The following is a 15603-nucleotide window of genomic DNA, read 5'->3' as shown; positions in this document are numbered from 1 at the left end:
CCTGATGTGTCAAGCTTTTAGTCTTCTTACAGACTTTTGAAGAGACTGAATGTCAAATTTAGGTGGCACTTTCCTCGATTTTTTTTCTTTTGGGAAATTTCCTAGTGAAGACTTAAATGGTGCTCTGATTTTGACTTCTTTTACTGAGGTTTTGGAAACTTGAATTGCTTAAAGGCATTTGTAGCTTGTGTGAAGCAGTCAGAATTTTGAGCTTTAATTCCTTAATGACCTTTCACAGCTGATTTTATTTTCCTCTATGCGAGCACTTTCTGTGTGGGCAACTTACTTACAAAGTAGCCTGAGTGATCTCAGTGTCTCCTGGAGCATCATGGTGATGTTTCTTTAAAAGCTCACTTGTATTTATATAAAATATATTCTCATCTATTTTTATAGGATTATTGATAATCAGTTGGTTGAGATAGGGTTTTGTTGTGTAGCCCGGGCTGGTCACGAATTCATGATTTTTCTGACTCAGCCTCCTTGGTACTGGAATTACAGGCATGTTACTACCATGCTGCTGCTTTCTCTCCGCTCCCCCTAACCCCCTGACCCTGGGTCCAAGTTTCTCTGTGTAGCCCTGGTTGCCCTCAAACTCATGGAGATCTGCCTTCCTCGGCCTTCTGAGTGCCCGGATGAAAGGCGAGTGTCACCATTGCCCAACTACATGCTTCTAAAGGCAAACCAGTGCCAAGTTTTGAGATGCACGGTGTTATTGAAAGTCTCCAGGATGGACACTTTTTGATACCTATTCCCTTGTGTGGACTCTTTTCATTGGCTAACATTTGGCCTATGACTTGCATTCACTGATAGGAAATGGTAGAAGTGGTTTAGCGTGGATTCAGTGATTACACACTTGTCATGCCTGTGTCCTCTGGCTTCCTCCAGCTGGCATATTTGCTGTTAGACACACTGAACTGGTTTAAAGGAAAAAAATTACTACCTTGCCACACAGACTATGTGAAGAGACTCAGACTGTGTAGAAAGGGATCAAATTCCAGTTGTCTTGTGCCCTTGCTCAGCCTCTATGTGACTCTAGTCTTAGCAGCTATATGATGTCCAATTACATAAGCTATGTTAAGAGACCAACAGAACAACCTCACTGAGGCCAGTTACCAACAGAAAAGTGAGACAAACAAATGACTTTTGTTTCAGCCTCTTAGTTTTAAGGCATAGACTTAAGGCATACATGACAAGGCTACTAACCACAAGATTCCAGATGACATCCTTTCTGCATATCAAAATAGCTTATATCCCTCAGAGGAGTCCATATGCAAATATGAATGATTTTATGGAAGAAAACGAGCCCGAGGCATTCTGTGCCGTTACTACCTGGGGTAGCGTCTAGCTTTCTTAAGCACTGTCGTAAAAGTCATCGTAAAGAGGGATCTTCTCTGTCTTGGTCCTCACCAGTGCTTGTGGTCTCCTCTCATCTTCCTCAAGCTCATCAGAGTCAGAGCTGGAACTGTCCCAGAAAAGCTGTCCCCGGGCTTCTTGTTCACGGAGCCATGTTTCCATTTTGCCAATTTTCCGGACATAATAGTCATTCTCTGTGTGACCGTCCAAGAATTCTTCATCCTGGGGATTTCCTGCAAAAGAGCAAAAGTTTGTATTTTTTTTTTAAATTTCTCCTTAAGAATGATTATTTAAAATGATTTATTATTATAGAATAACTTGAGGTTAATACTGGAAGAAAAACTAAATATTAACCTTTTATGTAAACTATAAAACTGTTGTCATAGGAATTAAAATCTTTCTTGCCTTTCTATCTGATAAAACTTTTGTGCAAATGTTTTAATCCCCGTACCCGCAACCTGGTAAAACTGCTGTTTACACAAAGATCCAGCAGTGTTCTTGGACTTATGTGGTCCATCCTTCCCTGTGTCCCTTTATTTCCTTTCTACAATTCTTTCAAAACTAGCCAGTTTCAAAAGACTGTACGGTTGGACCCCAGCCAATGCAGAAAAGACAGAGTCACCACCTGTGTCAATAGAAACCATGAGCATTGCCTATGCCAGTGCCTGCCAGCCCAGCTTGGATTCTGGAGTGACCTTTTTATAAAAAAGAATTGCTTTACTAACTTTTGCTTTGTTCTGGTTTTTCTTTGTGCAATGTTGAGATTTACATTGTTTTTAGCAACATTCACACGCGCGCACACACACACACACACACACACACTGTTAGCTGTGTGTGACTGTAAATATTCGTTTTTAGCTGTTTTTTTAAAATTTTCTTTAATGATCTAAAAGTAAAAAGACTAACCTAATCAAACCTAGATCTCCAAGTTATTCACAATATTATCTAAAAATTTGGGGATAGGGTATAGCTCAATTGGTTACAGTGCTTGATTCACATGCACTACACAGACTGCACGAAAAAAAGGGGAGGGTGGCAAATGCCTGTGTTCCTAAAACTCAGGAGGTGCAGGCCATCCATCAGGTCATCCATTGAAGCATGCTAAGTTAAAGGCCAGTCTAAGAACACGTGATCTGTCTCAAACCAAACCAGACCAAACCAAACCAAACCAAACCAAAACCAAAACCAAAACCAAAACCAAAACCAAAACCAAACTAGAAAAACAAAACCATGTTTGTATATTTTTGTCACTAAAGAAACAAAAATGAATGAACCAATGAATGATCAGAGATGTTCTGGACATGGGAAGTAATCGCAACCCCAACCCAGGAACTACTTCAACTCTGAGAGCTTAAGCCTTCCAGTTACCTCTGTCCTGAAGATGAGCTATGAATTGCAAGAAGCATCACTGAGAATGGAAATTTCCTAGAATGTCTATAATTAGGAGTAGAGCTTCGAAATGGGAAGAAACCGTCCATTAGTTGTGGGTTCTAATGTACTATTAATGGTAGCTTGAGTCCCACAGCATTCTTGGTGCCAAGATCATTCCAGTGTCAACACGTATGTGATGCAGATGCACATGTTCAATCTCATCCTTCTCACTAGTGATGAACTATAGAAGTGGTCCCCCAAAGTGTAGTCTTGCCACTAGAGTATAGTCTTGCCTTCTCACTAGTAAGATACCATGTACACAGTCCTGGGTACATAGTAGTGATGTTTGAGAACATCTGAGCCAGGTGTAACAACACTCTTATGAGATGTTTGATAGTGTATAGTTTATAGACTTCAAAACAGTAAAAATAACAAAAATCATAACCTTTAGAAATCTAAGTGGATTTGGGGCATACAGAGTAGAAGACAGTGTATAAAACTCCAGGATTAACCTTCCCCCTGCCCCCAAAGGGAAGGCAACGCATTCTGATATGTACCGAGGGAATAAGGAGTGGGACACTTTCCCAGAGGAGCAATCTCCCTAGCCCTTATAGGTCCTTTTATACACAGGAGATTAACTTTACATGATCCTTACATGGCTGATACTATTAATCTCCATTTCATACATGTAAAAATAGGGTTACCATAGTGAAGCAATAGATGCACTTAGATATTCTTTTAAAAAATAAAACAATGCAGAAAAACCTATGATCAAAAGGCTGCTGTATGCAAGACTCTGCTCTAGGAAGAAAAGATGTGCCTACCCCCAGAGAGGGTGCACGGTTGGAGTTCAGTGAAGACTTTGATTCCAATTTCAGTGTTTTTCCTCCAGTTGTATCTATGTCCAGTCTCTGGAGAGCCCATGGCCACATGAACATGGTAAAATTCACAGAACCATACATCAAAAGGAGTGAAGGTCACTTTATGGTGTACATGACTACATATTTTTAATGAATATGTGTAATTTATCATATGAAAAAACTAAAGCAAAATTAAAGGTGGTTTTGTTTTAGAGAAGCAGCAGAAAACAAAGCTCAGCTTCTGTCTCACCAGAAGCTAACATTCCCATCTTATCTTCTGGAGGAAAACAAGAAATGGTGGATATCCCATTAAATCAGTGAAGGCTGGAAAAGAGGATCCTGCATTGCCAGACCCCAACTACCAGAATGCCCAGGACTGCAGATGAGCTTGGCTATGTTCCATTCACAGGCGAAAGCAAAGTGAACCACTTTTAGAAGACAGGGAAAGCAGTCAGAGAGGTTCCGTGTGATCAGTAAGAGGGAGCCTTTGCTAGAGGCAGTGGCAAGAACAGCCAAGTGTACAGCCTCTGGGGTGGAGCATCCTGAGAAGTTTAATCTCTTACTACCTGGCTGTGACCTGGTGCATGGACCTGTCCTTTCTGGATCTGGTCTCCTCACCTGTGAAACACAGGTGGTAATGATCCTGACTTTTTGTGGTTCATAGGGGAAGAACTCAGTCCTGTGATTAAAATCACTTTCTAAATGCTAACTCTGTCCACTATTATGCCAATACATTGCAAATGTCTGTCAATAGGGCTGTGTATCACGAATGGAAGCGACAAGAGAATGGGAAGCTTTATTGAATCACAGTCTCCCTGTCTGCAAAGAAATATATGGTGATACTTCACTTCTTGTGTCAATTAATTTTCATTGGGCTAGAGAGAGGGCTCAGCAGCTCTTCCAGAAGTCCTGAGTTCAATTCCCAGCAACCACATGGTGGCTCAGAACCATCTGTAATGGGGATCTGATGCCCTCTTCTGGTGCGTCTGAAGTCTACTCACATACATGAAATAAATAAATAAAGCTTAAAAAATTAATTTTCATTATCAGTTTGACTGGATTGGGAATCCTTCAGTCTGGGTGGATCTTTAAGAGTGCTTCCAGACTTTTAACATACCCTAAATATGGAGGGCACCATCCCATAAGCTTGGGTTCTGGACTGGGTAGAAAAGACAGAGGAGAAAGCAAGCTGGAGGGGCAGTATCCATCTCTGCCTCCTTCCTCGCTGCAGATACGACGTGACCAGCCTCTCCCACCGTCGTGTTTTCCCAGCTGTGATGGACTGTATCCTGGAACTGAGAACCCGCAAGCTCTTCCTTCCACAAAACTCTTGTCAGCAGTCTCATCACAGCAATCAGAAATGTAAGTAATAGATTTCCCTGTCCTGCAGCTTCAGCAGCAGGCAACGATGTTGCTGCAGATATCGCTCTCTGTGAGATCTCAATTAATTGCGATCCAATTTAAATGAGAACAATTAGAAATTTTTGTTTTTAAAAGTATTTATCTATTTGTCTATCTATCTATCTATCTATCTATCTATCTATCTATCTATCTAAGTGCTCTATTTGCATATATGGCTGCATGACAGAAGAGGGCATCAGATCCCATTAAGGATGGTTGTGAGCCACCATGTGGTTTCTGGGAATCAAACTCTGTACATTTGGAAGAACAGCTAGTGCTCTTAACTGTTGAGCCATCTCTCCAGCCTATCTAGAATTTTTAATTCATGCTAGCAAGTTATTTCTAGAAGCATTTTGTCAGGTATATTCACATACATACCCAGCCATTGCAAAGAAAAAAAAATCCCATAGACTTTAAGGGTTGATGGCACTGAGATCAAGTCCATCTGAGGTCAGCTGATCTCCACAGTCACTTGAGGAACTAAAATGTAAGGTTATCCCACCATCACTATCTAGAGATGCTGGTCTAGGATGAGGATGGGAGCTTTAGTCTCTCTTTGGTGAGAAAGATGTCCAGTAGCTGACTCCAGCTGGGGTTCCTTTTTCTGCTCCCTTCCTAGAAAGGTCCTGAATAGGGGCATATGAAGGCCAGCATCTATGAGCTTCAGCTTCCGTCTAGAACTGGAGAGTGTAGCCTTCTCTTCAAAGATGGGTAAGGGATTCCAGCTTTAGGCCTGCATCCTTCCCAAGGCTGTCCTAGACCAAGCTGTGGATGCTTAACCCCCAAGGAAGGTTGTGGTAGCAGTTAGGTCATGAAAATGTGAATTCTGCCTGTGTTACATTATGGGTGAGTGTTAACTCTTCTAGTCCTGTTAGAGGAGAAAATGTATGTCAAGACCAGATCACAGGACCAGCTGGTTGCTCTCTCTTTTGAGATAGGGAGTCCAGTTTGGAACCAGAACTCACTATGCCGACCAAGGGACTCAGAGTGACCAAGGACTGGGATTACAGTTTTAGTTTAGAGAGAGGAATCAACAAGCCACAGCTGGAGCAGAGAAGAGCAGAGCAGAGCGAAGCCTCTTTAGAACGTCTCAGGAAAGCCATAGAAAACATTTGTCTGCCATCCCTCCTGCATCCCTCCAAGCCTGGCACATTTTTCTTGGGCTCTGCCGATATATGTGTATTTAAGCTTGTTCTCTGGAGATGGCTTTGCAGTGCTTAACTTTAGCTGAGTGCCTTTTTCTTAGTTTTGTCAATATTATTATTTTTTGTTGTTGTTGTTGCAAAAGTTCTTTATTCCACAACATGTGATTGCTGGGAATTGAACTCAGGTCCTCTGGAAAAGCAGTCAGAGCTCTTAACTGCTGAGCTATTTCTCCACCCCCTGCCTGCTTTTTTTTTTTAAAAGAAATATTTATTTTTATTTATGAGTATGTATTTCTGTGATTCTATGGAATGTGTGGGCAGGTTCTGGAGGAGGCTGGAAGAGGGCATCAGGTTCTCTGGAGCTGGAGTTACAGGCAGTTTTGAGCCACCCTACATGAGGGCTGGGAACCACACTTGGATCCTTTGATAGAAAGGCAAGCACTCTCAGCCGTTCAGCCAGCTTTCTAGCCCTGGTGATGGCTTTCTCAACAGGGCAGTGGTATGGTCAGATGTGCTTTCTATGAAGTTGCTCTGTGTTGACAGAGTGCTTCATGAACTAGAACTTCAGAACATGGGACTGGGAATGTAGCTCTGGCCTACGTGGCATGGATCATGCAGACCTCCCCAGTAAAGATGGTGGCCGCAGCAGGAGCCAGTTGGAGAAGACAGTGGTGCTAGACTCACTGTTGACATTCTTGGGGACCCAAGAAGGCTGAACTGCTTGGCCAAGGGTGCTTTGAGGGATAGGGGTCTGATAAGTATTTGTCCTGTGAGTACAGACGTCACGGATCTGTAAGGGCCTCCCCGTCTCTGATAGTAAGATGATTCTATGAGCCTGTCTTAGGATTTCAGGAGTGCCTTTGAAGCACTTAGCACCTACAAGAATAGAGAAGCCTGAATGGAGAGCTTAAGCTTTTATCTTTTCCTCCCAGAGATGCAAAATACAATGCAGCATACACTCTCAGATGTCACATAGCCCCCAGTGACAGCTATTTGCTGTCCCCTTACTCTTCTTCCCCTGCCCATCATGAATGTTTATTTGATAAAGTTTAAAACATGCTTGCATCTCAGTGTGTAAATATGGAGGCGGGGGATGGGGGGCTTGAGTTCAAGTTTGACCCTGTCCCAAAACAGCACTAGGGAGCCAATGATGTAGCTAGGCTGGCAGACAATTTGCCTGCTATATATAGAGCCCTAGGTTTAACACCCAGCGTGGCATAAACAAGCCAGGGAGAGTGGTGCAATACAGTGCTTGGGAGGTAGAGACAGGAGGATCAGAATTCTGTTCAAGGTCATCTTTGGCTACATAGTGAGCCTAGCCTGGACTACATGGAAATCTGTCTTAAAACAACTAAAGTCCCAAAACAAAACAAACCAAAACACCCCGTGAAATGTTTTACTAAAGAAATGGCTCACCTGGGTCTCTGTTTATGTTTTCATTAGGCAGTATGGTGAGAATGTCATAGCCGTTGCTCCTTGGCTTGCTCTGGGCGATTTTATTGCCATTATGGTCCTTTATCTTTTGCATATCAAGCATCGCTTTACTCAGAAGACTCTTCCTCAACTCCATTTGGGCCTGAAATGATCAACTAGAAGTGGTTAGTGTTCCCCTAAACCGTCTTCCCCTGAACAGGTTAGCATCTCAGCAACATCAAAAGTGGACAGTTCACAGACCTGGACACCCGTGAACACAGTGGAGTGGTTTTCTTCCTGGGAACTTTATTCTCAGGCTTGTTAGGAGACGAGTGAGCATGCTCACTGTCTCAGAGAGGCATGGCCAATGGAAAGAGGAAGCCTGTTGGCCGCTGTCTGTAGATGTGGTGTTTGGAATTACAGAGGACAGAACCACAGGATGCTTCCTTAGAAAGCGGGGGTTTAGGGTAGGAAAGTTGCAGAGCTGTACTGGAGAAAGTATTCCAGTGTGTCTTCCTAAAATATAGGTTGGAAACATATCCCTACCCCAATCCTTATGCCGGTTTGTAGGTGGCTCACTTTCAGGATAGAGTAAAACTACTGTCACAGGAGGAGGCTAGTTCTCCCTAGAAAGAGTTAGAAAGGCTGCTTGCCTGCCTTGGCTTGCTCTTGCCCCTGACTCCTCACTCTCAAGAACATTGTCACCTTCTGCGTTCCTTGCTTGTGCTGTGTTGTATCGCCAGTGTCTCAGTCTTAACTCTTTCCGCCTCTGGATTGACGAGCAGTATCTCTATTGTCTTTGTCAATTAACACATTTTGGTATTCTCTTATAGCAGCAGAAAAGGAAACAGGGTTTCACTCCATAGCTCAGGCTGTCCTGAAACTTTCTATGTAACCCAGGCTGGCCTAGACCTTGTGGCAATCTTCCTGCACAGCCCCACAAGCATGGGGTACAAGCATGCCCAGTACCAAGTGTTTCTCTAATAGAAAATTCTGCCTGTGTATCAGAATATACACCGACTTCTTTTCCCTCTCTAAGTAAACCAAGAAACTAGTATTATTGATTTACCTTATTTTCTGGCTGCAACCAGAGGGCCAAAGGACAGCTTGTTTTAAAAAGAAGACATAAGCTAGGCTTTGTGATTCATATCTTTAATCCCAACAATGAGGAAGCAGGAGGCTATCTTGGCCTACAGAGTGAGTTCCAGGCCAGCCAGAACTATGTAATGAGACCCTATGTCAAAAACAAAACAAAGAGACAAAGACAAAGGGACACCCAAGGGACCAGTGAGATGGCTCAGTGATTAAGTGAGCTTGCTGCCAAGTCTGACAATCTGAGTTCGAGACCCAGAACCCATAAGATGGAAGAAAATAAAACCTACTACAAAAAGTTGGCCTCTGGCCCCCAGACATGCACTGTAGCACATGTGTGTGCCCTGTGCTCCCACAAAATAAGGAAATAAATGTTTAACACATGAAAAGAGATCAAGGCTGGGGGCAAAGGTCATCTTCCTGTTTCTTCCAGCTTGGGCAGTGGCAGCTTCTGCTCCAGCGCTGAGTCGAGATTGGCCTTGGTGGGAAAGTGATGGTGCCCTCCATATTTGGTAAATGCGACCCTCTTCTCATTACCTCTTGTCTTTTATGGTTCATCTCTAGCATTTTCATCTTATTCAAATATTGTCTTTTCCCAGAAGTGTACATAGGAAGTTGAATTTTCTTCTCATTTTCCTGCTGTGAAAGATGACATGTTTATTAGTTTGGGGTCATTGTTGTTGACTTCCGAAATCCACAGCCTTCGATCCTTCTTGGAGCAGGAGATCTTAATCCATTGTAATCCATGGTGATCTCCTGTCATGATAAAGCTATACTGGTATGTGTCCCTGACAAGGCTTTTGTAGAGCTGTCTGAATGAAGTGGCAATCTGCTGTGTGTTTAGTTGTATCTTAAAGGTTCTTGCAGAGTGTTGAAAGCCTGAATGTAAGGCTTTGACAATTTCATTTTGATAATCTCACTTCGACAATGTACCATTTTCCCCACCAACAGATGTTTTTAATATCTCTCTAGAAGGGTGTCTGGGTTTGATGAGACCTTCCTTTCTCTTCCCGTGTCTTCTACCATTGAATGAATAGACAGCTGTGACATGAGAAGAGCACCCCCAAGTGGCCCTGTGGAACTTATTTCTCTACAGTATGTTTTCATATTCTAATATAAGTACAGGGAGCACAGCAGTTAAGGGGGGCTTTGAAATGACTGCTGATAAGTCTGGTGCTCTCCCCTTAGTTTGTCATGACATTCAGTGGCAGAGGTGGCTATTGAGGGTAAGCAGTGGTGAATGTATTTTCATTTGTCACCTACTGTTGCCCAGAGGTAAAGAACAGAACTGGCGACAACCCTTTGTGCTGCCCTGTGGACAGTGTGTTGCACGCCGCTGCCAGCACCTTAAGCACGGACTTGAGGACCTGTAGCATGCGGGTGACTCTTAACCTTACCCAGCAGTGACTGGCTGGCTCCCGAATGAGTCAGGACAAGGCTTGAAAAGGACCCCTACCATCAGCTTTTGTTTTGACTCAGCAGGGCAAAGCTAACTGAAGCCCTTCCCTGGGGTTACGTTTTGATAGAGGTTGGTGGCACAGAAGTCAGGAATGACTTTTGGATAAGCTCTCCCCTGGGTTTTGAGAGATCGTTTTTTTTTAAAGGGAAGAAGGGAAGAGCTGTGCTGGTTTTCCCCCTAGCACAGATGAAAACTCCTAGCACCACCAGTTTCCATGCAAGATTCCCTTTTCATCTACATGGCTCTCTTTTCTCCACAAAGCAGACAGAGCCTGGCCTCACCCGAGGGTGGAGAGCACTTGCCAGTTGCAAGCAGGCATAAGCAAGCACTGATGCTTTTCATTCTACCTGCCAAGGACTGAACAGTCTGCGTTGGCTTTGAACTCCTGTGTGAAGGGGAAACTTGAAAAGAGCGACTCCCCCAGTCTCACCCACTTCCCCCAGTCTACAACTGCCCCAGCTCACCTTTGTGGTGGACTTTGTTCTGCCTTCTTGATGGCACAGAAGCCTTTCAGAGGTAATTGCTTGTGGCAGGTCAATGGGTTCAAGCTTCTAGAAGTCCAAAATTTAGAGTATTCAGCATCCCTCACACCATGAGACGATGAAACACAAAAGCAGATACATTGAACTACCTGAGCACTGTGTGAAAGCGGCACTGCCTCCTGGGCACACAGGGAAGGTCATACCGTGTGTCACCACTGTCATCTGTGAGAAGGGCTTTTTGACCTACAGGGTTCTTTATTGTTCTATCTCAGTGTCTTCAGTGAGTTATTAATCAAAATCTTGGTCAGGGAGTTGAGCACTTTTCCCTTTGTAATTGAGGGATCGTGTTTAAAGTTACCAAATAGCTGAGGTCTTAGACTAGTAGAGATGAAAGAGACTGGAGACACACCTGATCTTCCCTTAACCACCCAGTGCTGTCCCAGTCTTTAGGGAGGTCTCTGGGTAAGTTCCTTCAGTAATCATGGGTGACAAGGTATACTTAAGAGAAAAGTACAAACTGGGCTGGCAAGATGGCTCAGTGGTTAAGAGCGCCGACTACTCTTCTGAAGGTCCTGAGTTCAAATCCCAGCAACCACATGGTGGCTCACAACCATCCATAATGAGATCTGACACCCTCTTCTGGACTGTCTGAAGACAGCTACAGTGTACTTACATATAATAAATAAATAAATCTTAAAAAAGAAAAGAAAAGAAAAGTACAAACTGCTAACAAATGGTAGGGTTATTTTTTTTTCTAGCAGGGAGTAAGATTTATGGAAGACATTTATTGGAGCTTAAAAGGTTCACTGAAACTGAGCAGGAGTATATCCGTGGGTCTGTCTAAGTTTTCCCTTGCCCCCAGTGCGTGTGTGTGTGTGTGTGTGTGTGTGCATACACATACACACACACACACACACACACACACACACGCATCAATGGGTATACCTGTAGAGACTAAGGGTTGATGTCAAGTGTTATTCTACAGCTCTCAACCTTACTTTTTGTTTTTGAGACAAGGTCTCTCACTGATCTTGTAACTATTTCCACTCAATGGCTGGCCTGGGCACCCCTGGGAGCCATCTGTCTTTACACAAAGCCCCTCCAATCCCAGTCTGCTGGCTTTACAGATGTGCCTGTCATCACAGAATTCTTTCAGACTGGGCTTTTTAGTTTTTCGGGTGTTGAGTAACCAGAGTCTGGTCCTCACCCCTGCACCCCCAGCACCTTATCCACTGAGCCATCGCCCCAGCCCACTGCCCAGCCTTCCTTCACCACAACAGAATTTGGGCTCTACAAAGTTGAGCATGGAAGACAAAGCTTGCCTCCTCACATCGACATGCAGAGGGTGTCTGCAGAGTTTATTCACCCAGGGAGACAGAGCTGAGCTCTTTGCATCCAGGAAGTCTCTATCTGAGGTGAGAACTGTCTGTCTGCCCTAGTCTCACCAGAGAAGCATCCTCAGCCACCTCAGTCATAATCACTGGTGACTATTAGACACATTTCCCATGTGGTCGGACCTTGTAACTCAACTCAGTAAAGAAGCCATGAGCGGTGACTAAGAGAAGCTGTTTGTTCCCCTCACTCTTAGCATTTCAGGGCATGAAGATGCTAGTTCAGGATGTAGCAATTGATTTTGCCAGAATGCTGGAGGGAGAGAGCAAGAGTGGGGGACCCCTCCAGACACCTGTGGGAAGAAGAATCTATGACAGCCAGGGGCTTGGATAAATGGGAGAACAGGAAAGTTTGTGTCTCCTCTGCATGGGTGAGTCTTAAGGATGTGTCTTTTCGTGAGACTGAATGGCTGTGTAGCCATCATTTCTTACTGTATGCATGAGGAAATGTACCGTCATATGTCATTCTTTGGAAGACCTTATAAATGATCAGGGTCCCATTTTAGAAAGGCTATCGATTTGTCCAGATTTGCCCAACTGGAAAGTGGCATCACTAGGACTCAAGCTCAGATGTATACCCAGTATCAAACAATGTTCTTCACCTCATAGTTTGCTTCCTGGAAGGCTGATTCTCAGAATGCCCTTGCATTTCAAAACAAAATCTCCAGGCACTTCACTAGGGCTAGAGATTTTCTAGGCTTGGGTTATGTCTTTTTTTTTCTTATATATATTTTTTTATTACATATTTTCCTCAATTACATTTCCAATGCTATCCCAAAAGTCCCCCATACCCCCCCTCCCCCCACTTCCCTACCCACCCATTCCCATTCTTTTGGCCCTGGCATTCCCCTGTATTGGGGCATATAAAGTTTGCAAGTCCAATGGGCCTCTCTTTCCATTGATGGCCGACTAGGCCATCTTTCGATACATATGCAGCTAGAGACAAGAGCTCCGGGGTACTGGTTAGTTCATCATGTTGTTCCCCCTATAGGGTTGCAGATCCCTTTAACTCCTTGGGTACTTTCTCTAGCTTCTCCATTGGGAGCCCTGTGATCCATCCAATAGCTGACTATGAGCATCCACTTCTGTGTTTGCTAGGCCCCGGCATAGTCTCACAAGAGACTGCTATATCTGGGTCCTTTCAGCAAAATCTTGCTAGTGTATGCAATGGTGTCAGCGTTTGGAAGCTGATTATGGGATGGATCCCTGGATATGGCAGTCTCTAGATGGTCCATCCTTTCATCACAGCTCCAAACTTTGTCTCTGTAACTCCTTCCATGGGTGTTTTGTTCCCAATTCTAAGAAGGGGCAAAGTGTCCACACTTTGGTCTTCATTCTTCTTGAGTTTCATGCATTTAGCAAATTGTATCTTATATCTTGGGTATCCTAAGTTTTGGGCTAATATCCACTTATCAGTGAATACATATTGTGTGAGTTCCTTTGTGATTGTGTTACCTCACTCAAGATGATGCCTTCCAGGTCCATCCATTTGGCTAGGAATTTCATAAATTCATTCTTTTTAATAGCTGAGTTGTACTCCATTGTGTAAATGTACCATAATTTCTGTATCCATTCCTCTGTTGAGGGGCATCTGGGTTCTTTCCAGCTTCTGGCTATTATAAATAAGGCTGCTATGAACATAGTGGAGCATGTGTCCTTTTTACCGGTTGGGACATCTTCTGGATATATGCCCAGGAGAGGTATTGCTGGATCCTCCGGTAGTACTATGTCCAATTTTCTGAGGAACTGCCAGACTGATTTCCAGAGTGGTTGTACAAGCTTGCAATCCCACCAACAATGGAGGAGTGTTCCTCTTTCTCCACATCCTCGCCAGCATCTGCTGTCACCTGAATTTTTGATCTTAGCCATTCTGACTGGTGTGAGGTGGAATCTCAGGGTTGTTTTGATTTGCATTTCCCTGATGATTAAGGATGTTGAACATTTTTTCAGGTGTTTCTCTGCCATTCGGTATTCCTCAGGTGAGAATTCTTTGTTCAGTTCTGAGCCCCATTTTTTAATGGGGTTATTTGACTTTCTGGAGTCCACCTTCTTGAGTTCTTTATATATATTGGATATTAGTCCCTTATCTGATTTAGGATAGGTAAAGATCCTTTCCCACTCTGTTGGTGGTTTTTTTGTCTTATTGATGGTGTCTTTAGCCTTGCAGAAGCTTTGCAGTTTCATGAGGTCCCACTTGTCAATTCTCAATCTTATAGCACAAGCCATTGCTGTTCTATTCAAGAATTTTTCCCCTGTGCCCATATCTTCAAGGCTTTTCCCCACTTTCTCTTCTATAAGTTTCAGTGTCTCTGGTTTTATGTGAAGTTCCTTGATCCACTTAGACTTGACCTTAGTACAAGGAGATAGGAATGGATCGATTCGCATTCTTCTACATGATAACAACCAGTTGTGCCAGCACCATTTGTTGAAAATGCTGTCTTTCTTCCATTGGATGGTTTTAGCTCCCTTGTCGAAGATTAAGTGACCATAGGTGTGTGGGTTCATTTCTGGGTCTTCAATTCTATTCCATTGGTCTACTTGTCTGTCACTATACCAGTACCATGCAGTTTTTATCACAATTGCTCTGTAGTAAAGCTTTAGGTCCGGCATGGTGATTCCACCAGAGGTTCTTTTATCCTTGAGAAGAGTTTTTGCTATCCTAGGTTTTTTGTTATTCCAGATGAATTTGCAGATTGCACTTTCTAATTCGTTGAAGAATTGAGTTGGGATTTTGATGGGGATTGCATTGAATCTGTAGATTGCTTTTGGCAAGATAGCCATTTTTATAATATTGATCCTGCCAATCCATGAGCATGGGAGATCTTTCCATCTTCTGAGATCTTCTATAATTTCTTTCTTCAGAGACTTGAAGTTTTTATTATACAGATCTTTCACTTCCTTAGTTAGAGTCACGCCAAGATATTTTATATTATTTATGACTATTGAGAAGGGTGTTGTTTCCCTAATTTCTTTCTCAGCCTGTTTATTCTTTGTGTAGAGAAAGGCCATTGATTTGTTTGAGTTAATTTTATATCCAGCTACTTTACCGAAGCTGTTTATCAGGTTTAGGAGTTCTCTGGTGGGGGTTATGTCTTAGGAGTAGATAGTTTTCAGAACTCCCCCAGATTCTAAAGATTTCTTTAAAGGTTGGGGTGTGGAATGATCCCACATTGCTACTAATGACTGAAGGAACCACATCCAAGGAGACTGTAGATGACCTGTGTGTCTAGTGTGGACACTGAGTCAGAATAAACCAAAATATTTGGGTCATTTAAAAAAGTACTCTTTGGGCCAGGCTTCTGGTTTGATAGTATGGTTGTCTGAGCCACAACAGGCCCCTTTCCTTTGTCCTTAGCCGACTATTTAGGTTCACATTTCTGATCAAGGCTTAATTGTAGCTATTGGTTTTTTTTTTTTTTGATTTTTAATATTTTTATTACATATTTTCCTCAATTACATTTCCAATGCTATCCCAAAAGTCCCCCATAGCGCCCCCACTTCCCTACCCACCCATTCCCATTCTTTTGGCCCTGGCATTCCCCTATATTGGGGCATATAAAGTTTGCAAGTCCAATGGGCCTCTCTTTCCATTGATGGCCGACTAGGCCATCTTTCGATACATATGCAGCTAGAGAC

General features: G+C 43.2%; 1 protein-coding gene across 4 annotated transcripts in view; it reads right to left on the bottom strand.

The window, feature by feature from the left end:
• Window positions 1–1011: 1011 nt before the first annotated feature.
• Window positions 1012–15603, bottom strand: part of Ccdc198 (coiled-coil domain containing 198) — a 28481-nt gene continuing 13889 nt past the window's right edge. For 2 of the 4 annotated variants that reach the window (XM_021182172.3, XM_021182173.3), the window contains exons 4-7: window positions 10559–10645; window positions 9173–9274; window positions 7547–7706; window positions 1013–1586 (exon numbers count right to left, since the gene is read on the bottom strand). In XM_021182172.3, coding sequence (XP_021037831.1) covers window positions 1351–1586; window positions 7547–7706; window positions 9173–9274; window positions 10559–10645 — 585 coding nt within the window. In that variant the 3' untranslated portion in view covers window positions 1013–1350. Of the gene's footprint in view, window positions 1587–7546; window positions 7707–9172; window positions 9275–10558; window positions 10646–15603 lie in introns of all 4 variants that reach the window. The other 2 variants (XM_021182174.3, XM_021182175.3) reach the window with 2 other exon arrangements.

The sequence above is a fragment of the Mus caroli genome, unplaced genomic scaffold, assembly GCF_978045245.1.
Source record: "Mus caroli unplaced genomic scaffold, Mus_caroli_1 scaffold_12, whole genome shotgun sequence".
Taxonomy (NCBI): Eukaryota; Metazoa; Chordata; class Mammalia; order Rodentia; family Muridae; genus Mus; species Mus caroli.
The sequence above is the reverse complement of the archived record's forward strand: the minus strand, read 5'-3'. Positions and strand labels throughout refer to the sequence as shown.